The 17620-nt window shown below is 37.6% G+C and overlaps 2 protein-coding genes across 2 annotated transcripts; one reads left to right on the top strand and one right to left on the bottom strand.

Annotated features, from left to right (window-relative positions):
- The first annotated feature begins 600 nt into the window (after positions 1-600).
- Positions 601-9953, top strand: LOC149740401 (uncharacterized). The gene is made up of 14 exons (XM_089871813.1): positions 601-851; positions 1165-1214; positions 2129-2312; positions 3242-3353; positions 3656-3854; positions 4588-4665; positions 4728-4797; positions 5183-5247; positions 6231-6297; positions 6365-6413; positions 7258-7388; positions 8218-8369; positions 8682-8741; positions 8811-9953. Exons 1-14 carry the CDS (start codon positions 744-746, stop codon positions 8908-8910), a joined length of 1425 nt encoding a protein of 474 aa, XP_089727939.1. The 5' UTR covers positions 601-743; the 3' UTR covers positions 8911-9953.
- Positions 9954-10907: 954 nt separating this feature from the next.
- Positions 10908-14593, bottom strand: LOC149740400 (fibroblast growth factor 9-like). The gene is made up of 3 exons (XM_089871828.1): positions 13705-14593; positions 12420-12523; positions 10908-11711 (listed from the first exon to the last, which is right to left on the bottom strand). Exons 1-3 carry the CDS (start codon positions 14258-14260, stop codon positions 11478-11480), a joined length of 894 nt encoding a protein of 297 aa, XP_089727954.1. The 5' UTR covers positions 14261-14593; the 3' UTR covers positions 10908-11477.
- Between the last annotated feature and the right edge of the window lie 3027 nt (positions 14594-17620).

Below are 17620 nucleotides of genomic sequence, written 5' to 3'. Positions count from 1 at the left end.
TGGTTCTTTTGTAAACTGTAACGAATCGGTGTCATATTTATAGGTATTTTTTGCATGCAGAGGACACTTATTATTAAACCAACCTAAACTGCAGTGTTTCTGTATTAAATTTACTTATTATGATTTAAATGTCAAATTCGTTAATGTTCATAGCGTGAATATAGGGTTGTTTGTGATATCCAATAAATGCAACGCTTATATGCCCCGTGGCCGTGACTAAATACATGCTAACCAACATACTGTCTACCAGAGTCTATATTTAAACGGTAATTGTAAAATATATTTTTGTTTATATACGAACTCTGCTTTTGTTTGTACCAAAGAGATTAAAACCATTTGAATGTATCATGAATGTATCAAAGAGATTAAAATTGGTTTTAATCTGTTTGATTGTGAATTAAAAAATCGTGTTTTCTATGGTTTGTTCAGGCTCAAAGTGTTCTCTCGTTTGCGTTTTTTATTTACTTCTCTCGTTTTCCTTATCACGTAGCGGGAGATTTGCTCACTGCTGTACCGGTACCAGTTCTGATAGGAATAAAACAGTGAATAAATGTGAATGGATGAGACGTAGCGATTTTTTTCATGTTGGTTTCCGCTGTGTAGTTATTTAATTCTAAGGAACTTTTCAGTGTCGCACAACGGTGATGGTAGGTAGAATAAGCCCAATTTGCTGCCACAAAATAATTTAATAAAATAAATTCGGATTTTCCACTTTTTGGAACTAAAGCAGTAAAACTACAAACATGCACGGGTCAGGAGAAGGAACCAAAAGTACAGTTAAAGTTTTTGGAAATATATTTATTTCCTTTATTGGTGCAGGTGTGCTTGGTCTACCTTTCGCATTTAAAGAGGTAAGTTTTTTAATTAAAACTATAGTTTTTTTATTTATATTTACTTTGTTTATTTTAACAACCGATAGGGTGCTAGTGAAGAATATTCCTCGTTCCCCCACCTTATTTGCTAACCACTAACCCTTAACCATTGATCCCTAACCCCTCACCATCAACACCTAACCCCTAACCACCAACCCCTAACACTTTCCACTAGCCTATTCTGCCATGTACCAGAAGGTGGGGGGGGGGGAGATTCTTCACTAGCACCACAGTTAGATATAAATATTTAACATATGCTTGAAAAAAATTTTAATTCTAATTTTAATTTTAGGCGGGCATTCTGGAAGGCATAATGATAATGGCCACTGTTGGATACTTAAGGTAAATTTACCAGGTCCTTTTATTTAACATTTAAGTAGTCCTAGCTTATATTATATTGTATTACCTCGTTTACCATACAAACCCCTACCCAGTAAGGCCGGTATTGTTCACATGGAGCTATACAGAGAAGACGGAAAATTTTTTCCGCTAGGAGGCGATGACAAATTCGTTTCTCTATTTTATGGGAAGCAGTTAGTTTCACGGTTTATACACATAAGATATAAACCCCTAACCCCTAACCCCTAACCCCTAACCCCTAACCCCTAACCCCTAACCCCTAACTCCTAACCCCAAACTCGTCAAACAAAAAAAACTAAAAAAAAAATATAAAAAAAGTATTCCACTGTGCGGGACTCGAACCCGGTAAAAATGAAACAAAGAGAGTTTACGACCGCACGCAAACCGCTACACCACAGACTCGACGACAGTAACCACAACGAAAGAGCGTATATAACAGACCTAATGTGGGAAATATGTTCTTACTCGTGTTTTATGTATTTTGAAAGCTATTTTTATTATTTAATTAATTTGTTTTACACTTATTAACACTTTGTAGTGCTGTTTTGTTCGTTTTTCCGTATTTTTTAATTTAAATAATTACCGCCTCTAGCGGAAAAAATTTTCCGTCTTCTTTGTATAGTCCCATGTGTATTGTTCTTTTCTTATTATCCTAATGTTAGAACTTAGTAACTAAACATGTTAACCGTCTGTTTGTAAATACAGAAACTGTTTGTAAATAAAATAAAACCACTATTTCGATATATATATATATATACAGTTTAATAATAATAATAATAATTTAGAATCATTTAAAATCGAATAGTTTTGTAGTTTGGCAATTGTCTTGTCTGTTTTCTGTGATTATCCTATTTTTATTTCCTGTACGCTTGTAAGTTTATTTATTTTATATTCAGTGTGTGTGCCATGATGCTACTTATTGACTGCAAAGACCAGATGTTAAAAAAGTCGTTCCACACGAATGGAAATGCTTCATATGATATTTCTATGGAAGATGAACAAAGATCTGGTTTATTAAACGGAGATATTGAAATGGAAAGTTTTCATGAATCCAATAATAAGTCAACCACCACAGACAAGGTATTATGTGTTCTATTCTATGTGGGTAAAGTCTCGCAGCCTGGCACGTCATGGGTCTAGGATTTAGGGCAGGGTTTGCCCATTACCCCAACATTTATGTGTTAGTCATTCATATTAATTACCTATTTAGGTCGGAACATTTTATTTCGGTTAAATGATATCTATAAGTTTACAGTATATTATATATATATATATATATATATATATATGCACATATATATAATGTATTTATACATAGGCCTATACAATTTATGTAAATTTTGTTTGGCTAAGCTGAGACCTATCATATCATATCTGGTCTACTTATAAATCAAATTACTTTAAAATCATTTTACAGTGTTCTGGAAGTTATAACTAATAACTTCCTTTTCCTCTCACTACTAAATCAAAGCAGTAGAGCAGATTATATGTTTTATTCCACTGTATATAATTGGTTGGTTTATTCTACTCACAATAATATAATGTTATGTTAATAGGTTACTCTACTTTTTACAAATCCTAATGTGTATTTTGTTTTACAAATTCTAACGTGGTTAATGTGTAATACTGGTCACATTTCTAAGTCACCTGGCTTGCCATGCTGTATGGCCTTGCTAATATAGGTTCTGTCTACACAAGTGCAGGATCCTTGCTTACAATGTGTATAGTAGGGTGGGGGAAGATAGGACACCTTTTCATTCTATTTTTTTGTCTTCTTTGGTAGTAAACAAAGAGCATTCAAAGAATTATAAAACCATATGCCCACAACTCCTACATACCGTTGTTAATTGTTTAAAATGCGATCAGAATATTTGGATAATATGTGCTAAAGGTGTCCCACCTCCCCCCACCCCTCTATATGTATTTTTATGCATTGTGTTTATATATTGCTCCTGTTTACATAGTGTTGCCATTGTTAAGTAAATATGACTCACTATTGTATGTCTTAGGTCTCCAAAGAGAAAGGCAAACCTGATATTGGGTATGGTGACGTTGGGTTGTTTGCATTTGGTCGAAAAGGTGCCACCCTTGTTGAAGCAGCAATTGTTGTGTCACAAATAGGTAAATATTTAGTATTAAAACACACATCTACTCAAAAAGGAACTGTACTACAGTCCCTTTCTATCACTCAAGAATTATTGAATATTTTGAAAAACGGGCGGTACTGTGCAGAAGCCCTTAGGGTAGCTTTGCTGCTGTATCCTCAGGCAGTTGGTATTTCTTAACTTCCATTTTGACTATTTGCACCCTAACGCTTACACTTTGAACAGTAAATCTAAATAAATAAACTGTTGAGTTGAGCTTAATATATAAAAAAAATATTCACTTTTTATTACACTTCATTTGTTTTCATTTGTTTTCAGGTTTTTGTTGTGCCTACCTCATATTTATCACTGAGAACGTGGCTCAATACATCAGCCGATCCCAAAATGTTGACATGCAGCAAGATGATGCTGCTCTTGCTCCAGGCTCCTCCATGCAGAAGTGGATCTTGTTGGCGATCCTCTTCCCACTATGCGCTCTCTGTTTCCTTAGGCATCTTCATAAACTCGCAATGTTTAGGTGAGGAAAATATATTTGTAAATGTAGATTTTATTCCATGTGGGTGAGGTCCTGGGATTCAGGCCAGAATTGGCTCATTACCCCCAATCCTAACAATAGAAAAACACTCTTTCTTTTTCAATCTTGTAGCAAGTTTTAAATAGTGCTCCGTTTTTACATACACTTTACTATAGCACTGTACAATGTATATATACTGATATAGTAACCATATTATGAAGTTATTGAAGTATATGTATGTTTGACATTCCCAACCCCAAATTTTTCTTTATTGCATTCCACTCCAGTCTACTGCTCTGCATACCTCATCTTTGAGCATAATTTAGGTTGCGACTATATATCTAATGTCTACTTTACCACCATGTTTAAAACTGACTGCATGTAACTTATGCAAACTGTCTCAGGGTAATGTTCCAATTTTGCATATTAATAATTATATACTTGCTAAATGATATTCACTTATTCATATTCTTTATTTTCAATATGTAATCAGTTTAGTTTATTATACTTTCTTAGACTTAAAATGCAAGAGATTTTAAAACATAACTTATGTTTTAATTTTTTAAAACATAATTTTTACAGAATTAATTAATTTTTTTTTTTTATAAAAACAGAATTTTAAAACATACTTTATGTTTTAATATAATGTTACATTGTTACCTGAGTATAAATATTTAACTATCAAAGTTTAAGATGGTCGCTCCCATGCTAACGTTACAAATTTTACCATTTTTAGTCTATTCGCCGACTTTGCCAATGTTTTTGCTTATTCCATTGTATTTTGGTTCGACTTTGAGCATGCCCACCAAGTCAGGTAACGATTTAAGATATATATTCCTAGTTTACCACTTTCTACTAATTAATTGTTTTGAGTAGAATCCACCCAAAGGAAATGGATATTTCTGGTTTCCCCTTCTTTGCTGGCATGGCTGTGTATTGCTATGAGGTAATTTAATCCACTGTTATTAGGTAACATTCTCCTACGTACAGTTTAGTTTGTTAGGGACGATACTTTGATGTGTATGAGAAAATAAACATTAAAGGATTTAGTATGGAGAAGATCTGAATATGATAACATTGATGTGCGAAAGTGCGAATATATGAAAAACCACAAAAACCACCAAACCCCTTAAGGATTGAGACTATGGAAAAAAATCTGTGGCCCAAAGTTTTTATTATCATACGGCTAGGGACTTGCTTTTTCCACTAACAAAAACATATACACATAAAAAATGCAAAAATTGTACAGTTTGCAAGAAAATTATTTTATCTGCAAAATGGTACAGATTGTTTTAGGTTGTTAAATGTTTAAACACAACATGAATATACAGGGAGCAGGAATGATCCTTTCCCTTGAAAGTTCGATGGCAGTTGAAGTGAGGTCTGGTTTTCGCACGTAAGTTCAAACCACTGGTTGCCTATTCAATATTTTCCTATTTTAATTGTGAGAATGTGAATAATTTGTTTTTATAAAATGTTGTTTGGAAAAGATAATTAAAAGTATTGATAAAAGTGCAGTTTTATTTTATAAAAATCGTTAAATCTTATATTTATGATAAAAAAGGATTTTATATAAAACTTTATGTAGCGTTAGGATAGTTTTTAGGCAATAAATGTGAATAACTTAGCAGTCTATAAGCTTGAAAGAATCTGCTCAACATTGTTAAAATATATGGACGTCGTTTCTCTGATAAACCTCTAGGAAAATCCTCTACAAAAGTTTTGTTACATCTGAAAAACAAACATTCTATACTTACTGACTTACCATTGTCTTAAGCTATGCCTCACTTAAAACATATAAATGTTAATCAATTATAAACCACATACGTGTGTTGTTTAATGTGGCTGTATTCATTACCACTAAAGCTTGTTACTAAATTAACCATTCATGAACGAACGTCTGGTGCATTAAGCATTTATTTTCCTAATTTGTTTTGTTCGTTTTAAATAGGCCCTGTTTTTTTCTGATCATTCAATTTCGAAGAACATACATTATTTGAAAAGCATACACTATTTGAAAGCTCTGTTATATCAGTTACTCAAACTACCACACTTCCTTGGTTTTTGTTAAAATGCATTAAAGCAGTTCATTTAAAAAACTGTTGTGACCTTCCATTTATTATTGAGAAATCAAGTTTAACTTAAACAAGTCAGTAAAACCAGAATGCACAAAATGTAGTGAACCAGTGATATTGTCTCAATGTAACATATATATAATAATGATAATTAAAATGCCTTAGTGCATGTCATCGACAATGTAACTAATTGGAGTTGAACGTATTATCATAACAAAAACAGAGTAGTTAATCAGTTATATCAAATATATAAAAAAAATTACAATACTTAAAACACATCACTGTAATTAGTTTCTTATTACAGAATCTTTAAATGGGCGATGCTGATGATAACCACGTTATACATTGTGTTTGGTGTATGCGGCTACCTGGTAAGCTTCTAATACAACTTATTAAACAAACAGTTACACCTACTTCTCATATTTACTTTCTTTACAGTCCTTTGGACCCGAGACCAACCCCATTATAACGCTCAACCTTCCACCAGGTATTCGGGAGAATCCGGTTTAAAATTTACATAATTATCGTGCTTAAGTGTTCAATTTTTGATTTTTTTAGCAAAATTTAGGTTACGTTGTTTTATACTTTAGCTCTGCTCGTTTATATACATATAACAAGTGTATCGACCATTGGTAGTGGGCATAGGGAGAAAATATGCATGAAACACTTTAGATAAATACAGCTGCCGTTCACAGAATCATTAAAACTTTTGAATATATAAGTGAAACCTAATTATCATTGATTTACGTAACAACGACAGTTTTTTATATCACAGTTGTCTTATTATAAAATGTCTCTTGCCTGCTTATGTGTTACCATCTATGTAACTTTGTGGGTGATTGTTTTTTTCTGTATGGTTATAACTTGGACAACCAATTTGTGTACACTTGGCCATGCCAGTTGCTTTTATTTTTTCCACAAGCCACATGTCTACAATAATAGCAGCTTTGAACTCGGTAATTATTATATAGGTAATGAGCACGTTCAACGACTGTGCCATTGCTTTGGTATTTTGCAGTTTTTATATATATACGTCTGGCGTCCTATTGATTAGGGAGCTTGCCTTTAACCTAGACTCCTATAAGGGTTCAAGACTTGTCTCTGCTACCATTGTGTGCATATGTGTCCTTGGGCAAGATACAATCGCTCCAACCCAGTGGTCACTGATGTGTTGTCCAAATTGTCAGCCATACATACTAGAACAAAAACTCCCCCACAAAATTACATACGTTGCAACAGAGGATGTATATGAAACAGAAAACCTGTATTTTACTGTCATTGCCCTGCCAAGTGGGAGCAAATAAGTTACATTTATTCATTTCTAAATCCAGGTATCTTTCCACTCCTGGTGAAGTTGTGTCTTTGTTGTTCCCTCTTCTTCACCTACCCAGTGATGATGTTTCCCGTCATACAGATCCTACAGAAGAAATGGAAACCAATGTCAACTTCCATGTTACTCGGAGTAAATATAATCTTAAGCAGAAATACAACATTTTTTCGTTAAAAAACATTTCATAATTTTATAATTTTAAACAGAAAAAAATTTTCTGCTTTAACAAAGTTAGAAAACACTTCGTAATTTTAAACAGAAATATTTTTTCTACCTTAACTAAGTTAGAAAAAAAATCATCAATTTTATAATTTTATATTCTTCATACTGGTACAATTATGGATCTTACCTTAACATTATTTATATTTAATATCTCACAAAGTGAAGTATACCACCTGAATAATGTTCGTGGTGGTGCATTAACTACCTCGTGACTTGTGGTTTACTATTTAATCTTAAAGAAGCACCTGTGTGTACTTTACCTTTGAAAAGTGTCTGGCAAGCACTTCATGTGTATACCTTGTATAATACACCTTGTATACTTGACAATGTATACTTGCCAATGCTACAATTTGTATTTCTGAATACCTGCATTTTTATTTCATCTAAACTTAAAGCCAGTATTTCTCAACCTTTTTGTATCAACCCAATATTATAGCATGCTTTGGATAAAAATGTCAAGTTAACTAGCCTTGCAATAAACTTAATCGCTTTGTATTCTAAATTCTAAATTGCCTTTCTAGAAACTTTCTTAAAATTCTACCCTTACTGTTATGCAAAGGCACAGATAGTCACTCAAATGAGATGCAGACAATTTACACTACCCAAGGGTTACATATAAGTAAATGAATTTATTTGGTAAATTCATTAATTGAAATGAGGCAAATTACCACTAAGGGTTATGCAGCACTGCTTTATGTATTTAATTCTTCCACCTAATAAAATTTCCATTTTTTTATAGAATATTCTTCGAGCAGGAATGGTCACCATCACAGGGTTAATTGTTCTCATTATTCCTTCTTTTTCAAACCTGATGTCGTTAGTTGGTGCCACATGTTGTAGTTTGCTTGCATTTATACTTCCAGCTTTGTTTCATTTGAAAGTTTTTAAGACGTAAGTGGATTTCGACTTCCTAAAACTATATACAGACAATGTTTTTTCTTTAACTCTATCAAAACTTGGTTATTTTGTTTTATATTATCAATATTATTTCTTAAATTTGTGTGGCTAATAATTTTTGTATTGTTAAGTTTTAAAGGTTACTCAGTGAAAATACATGGACTATTCTATTCTACGTGGGTGAGGTCCTGCGGCGTGGCATGCCATGGGTTCTAGGATTTAAGCCAGGATTGGCCCATTACCCAAAAATAGACTAACGTGTATTGTATATATGAGATATTATTTTAATTTATTCTTTTCTCGCAGTGATTTAACTTTACGGCAGAAAATTCTGGATTACATACTTATCTGCACTGGTGTTTGCGCGTAAGTACATTTATCATTAAATTAATTCCTTATACCATTTACCTTACACACACTACATGCATTTCACAGGACCATTATAGGTACCATTGATTCTCTTCAGAGAATAGGCCTAATACAGAGTAACAACACTGAAAATAACGTCACTCGTTCTAACCTCACAATGACGTAATACAAGCGTTGAACGGTGACACTTCGCTACTCCGTATCGGAGCCAACGTATTACGTCCATGCATCGCTTTGTAAACATTGTTTTTATTTGTGCGGTGTGCACTTGGGGATTGATGGTGATTTGAGCGGTGGCGAAGCTTATGGTGTCATGATGTCTTACCTGTTATTAATCCTTACGATGTAAACTACTCACTAAAGACCTCAACTGAGAATTCCAACACTTCAATACACAAGGCAACTTCACTTTTGCACCGGTATTTTTGGTCACACTATCTCCACTTCGTTACTTTTCTACTCTTGTACCATCCTCCTTAATTGTCACTTAATACTGATGGATTCCAATCAAGGCACTGATCAAGAGTTGCGCGAATGTAAAATTGACTTTATTCCTGCCTTATAATTCTCTTATTATTGGTGCCTTTTATGATTTGGTGGTTCTAGCTCTGTGACCTCAACGGGCTAAGTTTTAACTGAGTCTACAAACTTACTTTTTTCATGGCTCCTCATCTCGTTAATTTTGTATTATTTTATGCGAAGCCTATGTACAGCATAGTCGCCCATGTAGAATGCTTCTATTCTTCTTTGTATATCAATAGCTTTAAATTAGGTCTCCCAATGTTTAAGTGAATCACGGTACAGTATGCGTTCGCTCTTATAGAGTCGCCCTTTGCAGTCAGACGATCTCAAAAGAGGGTATTTCTTTCGTTACACGTTCTATATCTATAATCTAGTACAGCTTTTCTCTCGTTTTCGTCTAGCTAATGCGTTCAAGTGTACCCGTTCAATTTGCCCTAGAAAATGGTCTTGAAAAGCCAACAAATGTAATTAATTGGTGATCTTCGCAATTCTATATATTCTCGTCAGCGCATGTAAAAAGCTTATATCGCTCGTGCAATGTCTTCCTTTGCTTTTAGATTTCTTTTTGTATTTAAAATGAAATCTTAGAACAATATTGGACGTTTTACTTGTTATTGTATTTGGTAGATTTAAGTATTCTATTTATTTCGGTAGAATACGTTTTTATTAAACTAATACATCAGCGTATATCTGTGTTTTGATTTTCAAAGGCAACATTTGTTATCGACCAACTTAATATAAAAAAAATCGATTGTCCTCAAGACGTCGTCATTGAGCAAAGTCTGTGAACAGCCTATTAAAATCGGGGAACAGCAAAATAAGAACTATCCAGTCACAACTTGTTTCTGTACATTCTAAGTTTAAGGCGTGAATTTCAATTGAATTAATCGGTTTGATTGAAACTTTTCGGTAGTAATAAAAGTTCAAACTTTTGTACTTGGCTCAAAAAACGCATCTTAGATTTTTTGGCATTGTAACTATAGGTACACATTAGCCACTCTATGCATCGCGTTATAACAGGCTTTTAGTCACACACAAGAAAAAGAATGTTTAAACTTAATTTTTAACGCGTTTAATATTATTTCGTAGTATTTACCTGTATTTCTAAAAGTAAAATCAATTATTAATCCAAATTAACAATGATTTTAAACTGTCCCCTCTCACCAAGTGTATTTTCGATTTTGTGAATTACGTCCTGTTTTACACATATCGCTAAATAACTCCTCGTATAGTTTAGTATATATTTTTTGAATTCTTGTCAATTAATAAGGGAACGATGGTTCCAATTTCTGGTATCACCCCAAAACCGTCATGTATATTTTATTTAGAAAATATTGAGCAATAATATGTGCTTATAACCGTCCCGTGTTCCCCCAATACTATACAGTTAAAGTTGGAATAAGGCGATCCATGCTTTCATTCTCTTTCATCATTCCATTTGCCAGTAAAATAATAATATTTACAGAATTATACGACTATATCAGAGATTATGTGCTTATTTGTGCCACTGTACTATACCCTTTAATTGCGTACATGAAATGTACTAAGGTTCGACTTATCGTCTCTCTGCTGCGATTTGTTATCTCGTAACTTCGTTTAACTTGATAATGCCTAAAGGTGATTTTATTAAATTCTACAAAATTTTCGTCATTGAGTCTCGATTCTCAATTGCTTTATTACGTCACTGCATAAAATGGCGGATGCAAAATAGCTGGGTAGAAATCTTATAAACGAACAAATGGTAAACAACTAAAATAAAACGCTAGGGGTGCGATTTTGAAGCAGCGGGGCGAAACTACAATTAATAAAAGTAACAAAAATATACGAGCTGCCACTACATGGCGGTAGAGCGATAAATATAAAAGCAATAAATAAAATTGGCGGGGAGCGACGTCGACTTGGGTGCAGAATCTAACGTGGCGTGTGCTGAAACAAAATGTAGCTTAACATCAAGCTGGCATGTCGTGTGTGCGGTAACTACTGTGTGCGTCTAAAGGGCTCTTCTTCGAGATGGAGCGGGTCCTCAGGAGTTGGGGATCTCACCGCGTTCGTCTGCTGTGAAACTAGTGCGTAATACTGGGCAGTTGTGTAACACTGAAACGTATAGCTTCCTTGTCGGAAAGGTAATGCTAGGGTGCTTCTTCCTCTTGGCGAATCATCCTACGATGCGTTGCCGAGGTGTTCGTACAGTTTCCACCTTCGTAGCTGTACTCAGTAGAGTCGGCCAGAGTACAGGTTTTTCACTTTATCAGTATCGATGTTCCTGGGCAAGAATTGGCTGTGTCGGTTGTTTGGGTGTAGTCTGCATCCTTGCTTTGGTCTTCCGTGACGACCAAGGGCGATGTAGCATTTCTTTGAGCCATTTCTGTGGGCGAATGATTCGAACGTGTTCTGGTTGTTTTCCAATACTGTTTCGTAGAAGATGCACTCGCGATTGAATGTTTCCTGTAAAAGAATATCTCGGTCAAAATCGAGGTAATTTATATTTAGAGTACGGTTTGCGTGTGCAGGCAACGAGCTCTAGTGAGTTGACCCACTAGTCAGGCAAGCCCTGACACGCCTCAAGTGAACCCCGGGATAACAACCACTCGACCCCCGCCTAATTTCACTTCGCCCCGATCTCGGTCAAGATTAAGCGAGTACCAGTCTCGTGGGAAAGCGAACAGCCTGTGTGGGCGCTAACGGACGTGCTAGCCCCGCCTGTATCAAGTTTCATCTGAAACCAGCTAACATCATTTCAAGCGACGGCGTTATCACAAGCCGCTCGCGTCAAGTGGTTTGATGCGTCGCGAACATCGGCCTCTAAAACAACAAATCGGCGGGGAAGCTTGTGCTTTATCGCGGCAGCACCGTGTGAAATTTGCGATGTTAAACAAGCACGGCTCTTCGATGTATCAAGCTATTGTCTGAATCAAACGATATTATGATGTGATCAATTCTGAGCGCCTTAGAGGTGATGGCATGCGAGACTGACTGGAGTGAATGATGTCACTGTAATTGCCCCTTTATTCTGGAACAATGCTATTCGATTACACTAAGCGAAGACAACCCCTTACACGGCTTTTTACTGGCTTAGTGTAAACTGCGAAAAGCGTGTATACTCCGAATTCGTCGTGTATTCATATATTAAATTAAATGAAGCATATAACTTACCGACGCATACAATCTTCCTTTGCTGTTCATTGCCAGGTAGAGACCACTTGCGACACCCCGGATGGTGAGACTTCCGATTCCAGTAGAAATAAATTCAAGGACGGCTACAACAATAAAACAAGCACAACGTTAATTATGTAATCGAAACCTCGTGTGACGTCAATGGCTACAAAAGCTAACACACATTTTTCCCCAGTATAAAATCGGCGCTTCAAAGGCGGCTTGTTTGTGTCTTGTAAGTTTGGATGTTGCGTTCCGTAACTACAACTAGCTTAACAATGATTCGTGGATTGACAGCGAGTTTTAAATTCCCAGCTGCTTTTGGGGAATAATACGTAATGCTGTGAGCGGAATCTGGTATCCAACCTCTTCGGATCGAACGTTCGATGCGAAAATCGGTGAGATGTGGCGCGAGGTTCGCCCCAGAAAGCTGCATCTGCCGCTCGCGCTAGAATGGGTGATTGAAAGACGCAAATCGCGGTTTAATTCGAGATTCTCCCGCTGCGTTGCTGGCCACGTTGCCGTGAGCGAATTGCGTCCACTGCTAATTACGCGCCGTTAACAAAGCGTTATTTTCGAAATCGAAAGTTTCGGGGATCGGACTGTCTAATCACCTGCGCGTCGCCAATTAACGCGATCATCGTCCACGAAACAGTAACATCGGGGGCGCAGAGCCGCGGGGCGATGCTGTTAATTTGTCCTCGTTTAGCGAGTTATTTGCTTTGCGAGAACCGGCAATTTGTAGCGTTAAAGAGCGTTTCACGCGAGTTGGCGAGTGACGCACGTTCCCCTAATCTCTAGTCTTTCAAAAATCTTGGAAACAGTTTCAACGTATAGGTAGTAAGACATCGTGCGTTTTAAATGCAAACCTCTTTGAGCATATGGTCACCATCACACACGCGCTCGTCTGGCGATCGTGAAAGCAGCGGCAGGTTGAGCTATTAACGCGCAACTTGTTTACGACTAAATACGTTTTAATTTCACGCTGATCTAGGGCGCGAATTGCGTAGTAAACGTCGATCAAGCAGAGTTAAACCCGCGAACAACAAAGCCTCATGATTTTACGATGACGCCTGTGACTGGTCTTATCGTGAAATAATTCGAAAGACGGTCGACGTCGACTTGGGAAAATTCACACCGTTTAATTACGCTGCATTCCCCACAAGCAAGCTTTGCTTGAAGGATTTTTTATACGTGGTTATTAACTTACACTTAACCCTTACGAATATATCCCGTGAATTAATATTCCTATATTATGATAAATAGTTAAACAAAGTAAACTTACCGTATTGATTGTGGCTTTCTTGGGTACCAGATATTCTTCCGTTTCGTAAAATTTGAAGGTTGAATCCGTTCTTACAATACAACATTCTTCGTCTCATGGTAGTTTCTTGGGTATCGTAGTCGTAGGCAGACATACCGGTGTTTCTCTTACTCCTTGCTGAGGTTGAGGACAATAGTCCATTGGCGGAAGATTTCTCTTGCTCTTTTAATTCCTCGTCAATTTTGCTCCAAAGGCTGAGATCGGGGAGTCGGTCGTGTACCACAGGCATTGTTTCTTCTGTTAATTTCTGGGGGGTGGAGGAGTCGACAGAAAGGGAATTTTTTCTTCTTGCCCGTCCAAGCTTGGCTGACAAAACTGATTGTACTTTTGCTGCTTCGGTTCTTGACATCGAGCTTTCTAGGACGGACGACGGGCTTTCGGGTGGCGATTGTCCGGTAACTGCCTTGCCTCTCGCTCGGGCTACGGCTGCGAGTAAAAGCGAACTTAAAAAGTTTGTTCCCGTTGCTGATTGCGGAACATTGCTGCTGAGGCCTAACATGTTGGTTAACATAGACATTTTCAATATGGAAGGCTGTCTATCTGAAGTTTCGTAAGTTGAGTTTGTAGACTGTTGCTGCTGAGTGGCGATTCAAGAGTGATGCTCCGAGTCAAGATTCCCGCTGCTTTTGTGTACGACGAGAAACGAAGAAGGGGCGGCAGTGACTTGTGTGGGTCGCGATTCTTATCTTTGTCGGTGAACTTGACGTCTTACGCTTGTGATCGTAATCTCGAGTACAGAAGCACTGGGAAGGCTATCTAAAAATGGGCAGACGACCAGTGCGCACAGTTATCTATATGGCGGCTTAATTGCTGTAAACAACTTAAGATGAAAAGCAAAAACAACGTTAGATCATGAACCAAATAAGAATACTGTTGCTAATTTTCAGATATGCATTTAACAATGAAGCGATTATAAAAAATCTACTTAAAAGTTGTTTACACTAACTGCAATAAGGAGAATTAAGCCTCTCGTGCCTAAACCTTCGGCTTGGTAGCTCAAGGCAGAGTCCTTCTGCCGTCAAAGGACCATTGTTAAAAACTACGTAATATGCAATGGCTAATTTTACAAATCCCTTCAACCATGAGTCAACTATACTTGGTTTTGAAAAGTCGCTACTGTTCTAAAGCTTTTTTTATAGAAGACTGCGGCGCGAACGTTTCAAAATCAAAAACGAGACAACGTTTTGACCCGAGCCAACTTTTCCCACAATATTTTTTTATAAAAGTATTTTAATGCACTATTTGGACTTTACGAGTTTGCATATTCCGTCAGTGCATTCCTACGACCTCTATCTCATTCCCTGTCCCGATATCTCGCCGCCTTACAACCTACCTCTTCCGAGCAGTTTAGAAATGCATGTGATTAATGAAAAGTCGCTCGTGGCGATAATGATGGGAAGAATGAGGCGAACCGAACTTCTTCAAACGAAACTTTTTCGTACTCGCCTTCGAGAACAGCGCGCGACCGATTTCCACCTTTTTCTCGCCACGAACGGGATGCTCTATTGTTGCAATTCAATACAATGTTCTCGTGGTTCAGGTTACCGGCTATGGCTACTCAACGTTGTTAATATTTTTTGCCGAAATAACCGACTTCCCCTATATCGCCGCCATAAGAAGGTGTATCACGCACTTTGGCCCCTAAACCTATTATTTACGTTCTACGGTTCTTATAGCTGTGACGGAGCATTTACTTTTAACGCAACTATGTCTTAATCGAATTCAACAATAGCTAGATTTCGTTATTGCCCCATAATTCGGCTCTTGCATTTAGGGCCAGCTGGTCCGACCGCCACCTTTCGCGTGCGAATTATGGCTTTGACGTAGTTCCATTATGACGTTATATGCGGTGGCTACACCGCGTCTTTAAATCTAGTTTTACATTTTTCACACTGTTACGTATTTGCTTTGAAACTTAATGACGACTTTTGTCGCGCTTCTATCATTAAGAACTTTTAACTTCACCATTGAAACCAGCACTTTTCCAACACAACGCGATCTCATTAGATTCACACGCACCGCGCCGAGAAGAGCCACGAGCGCGATATTCCGGAACTGTCGTTGTAATTCGTTAAAGCTCCTTATCCTACTCGTATGCCTCAACGACAGTTATGAAAATTTCGGCCAAGTTGAGCCCTATTTAAACCAGTCGGTCGGAAGCAGTGAGCCGACCTGTCTTTAGTGACTAACCGCCGACCTTGTTACGTATGTGCGTGTCCACGTTAGGAAACCGTAGTTGCGGGTGGAGGCAATATATCGAATCTGATTCAGGGATGTGCGCGGTTTGTAGGAATCAACATATTCCAAACGCTGACGCATGATGATCATCACTACATCAGTAGATCAAGCCAGCCCCACAAGTCGTCGTGTAATTTCTAATTATACTGGGAACTTTTAACCTTATTTGGATCTTGGCCCGTAAGAAATAATTGATGTACTACGGAGTCGTCTGTGGTCGCGGCATCAGTATAGGGATCCTCATCACACCCGACGAATGATTCCGATGCGTAATTCGGATTGAGAAGGGCAGCTTAGTTTTTTTGACCCCACAAGATTTGTATACGACGCCCAGATCTCACCCAAGTCTGGCAGTTTCTCACCACCCATGTCCCTACCCCACCGCGGGAATCCCTTTCATGATGAAAGGGGTAGATTCGGGGTGTTTCGGTCAATTTAAAATTATCCGAAATTAAAAACGACATCACAAATCTGACTTCATGCCCGATACATTCTGATGACGTCAACTGTGATGTCATATTTTGAATATTTACATTGATGTTGTTGCTTTGGAATCTTCAGCCGCGTCATATAGTTTACTTTCTAGAATCGTAAACATAAAATCTGTCGAAGGTGGTACGAGTGAATTCGAGGCTCGCAGCGGGAAACGAATTTACTTTTCCCCGCTAAGCCGTTAATATTATCGGCATCGCGAATAGTCTGCGAGACAGCGCAGCACGCGTGCGTCTCAATCCGAAAAGCACCTAAACAAATGTTCTATTTGCACTTTCGACGCACGGGCCATCGCTGTTTGACGAAGATGCCTCGCGCGAGGTCGTTTAGAATGTGCGGTAGATTTGTTTGTGTTCAAGCCTGTTACGGGTCAGTTCTGATTTTGCATCAGAACAAACAGTCGATATCAGTCCGCCTTGTGTTCTCTCCGACATAAAGAGCTGGTAAATAAGTTTCGCTGAAACACCGATACGCGCAAGGTGCATGTAACTACAAGACAAACAGAATTTTATGAAGAACCGGTGCAGTTTTTGTATCGCCCTCCTTTTCACTTGGTTCTGCTGGGAGCTGTCGGTCGTTAAAATACAAAATTTACTGTCCATATCCTACCGGGTGATGCGAGCCGCGTACTCCACTAATTTACAGTTATTCTCCGAATCGATTTTGTTGAAATTGCCAAACTTGCGGAAAGTAAGTTAAGGAAACCCATCCGTTTGGTAATTGGCCTTTTTGACTCCCGGGTACGTCATATATGAAGTCAAAAGAGTTGTTACCAGCAGGCACCTGTAAGTGCGGTTTTCTGACATCCTACAAGACATAACAACTTTCATGGAAAAGTGGGCATTAACGGTCGTTAATTACGATCTAGCGCGTATAATGGAACCTATATGCCCACCACGCGTCGCTTGCGCTTCGATCGAAATAATGGGATGACCGACATTAGTTTCGCTTCGATACAGAACGATGCAGATCATGATTCGAAACGCAGATTTCGTGCCTTTGTGTCTTCACAACTTAAAATCAAGGCGTTTAGGGATTGAGGGTGCGACAAGTCTCTATCCTATTATAAATATACCCAGCTGTGCCATTGCACCGGCCAAGGACTCTGTTGCATATCTTAGTTCAAAATTAAGGGATACCCTGATTG

The sequence above is a fragment of the Ciona robusta genome, chromosome 2, assembly GCF_009617815.1.
Source record: "Ciona robusta chromosome 2, ASM961781v2".
Classification (NCBI taxonomy): domain Eukaryota; kingdom Metazoa; phylum Chordata; class Ascidiacea; order Phlebobranchia; family Cionidae; genus Ciona; species Ciona robusta.
Note: the sequence above shows the minus strand (reverse complement) of the source record. Positions and strands in the feature narration are given on the sequence as shown.

Coding starts and splice junctions, on each gene's coding strand:
- LOC149740401 (XM_089871813.1), top strand. CDS start 744: ATGCACGGGTCAGGAGAAGGAACCAAAAGTACAGTTAAAGTTTTTGGA. Junction 1,215..2,128: donor GCCACTGTTGGATACTTAAG/GTAAATTTACCA, acceptor TTTTATATTCAG/TGTGTGTGCCATGATGCTAC. Junction 6,414..7,257: donor AACGCTCAACCTTCCACCAG/GTATTCGGGAGA, acceptor TTCTAAATCCAG/GTATCTTTCCACTCCTGGTG.
- LOC149740400 (XM_089871828.1), bottom strand. CDS start 14,260: ATGTCTATGTTAACCAACATGTTAGGCCTCAGCAGCAATGTTCCGCAA. Junction 12,524..13,704: donor AGAAAGCCACAATCAATACG/GTAAGTTTACTT, acceptor TTATTGTTGTAG/CCGTCCTTGAATTTATTTCT. Junction 11,712..12,419: donor AAGGAAGATTGTATGCGTCG/GTAAGTTATATG, acceptor ATTCTTTTACAG/GAAACATTCAATCGCGAGTG.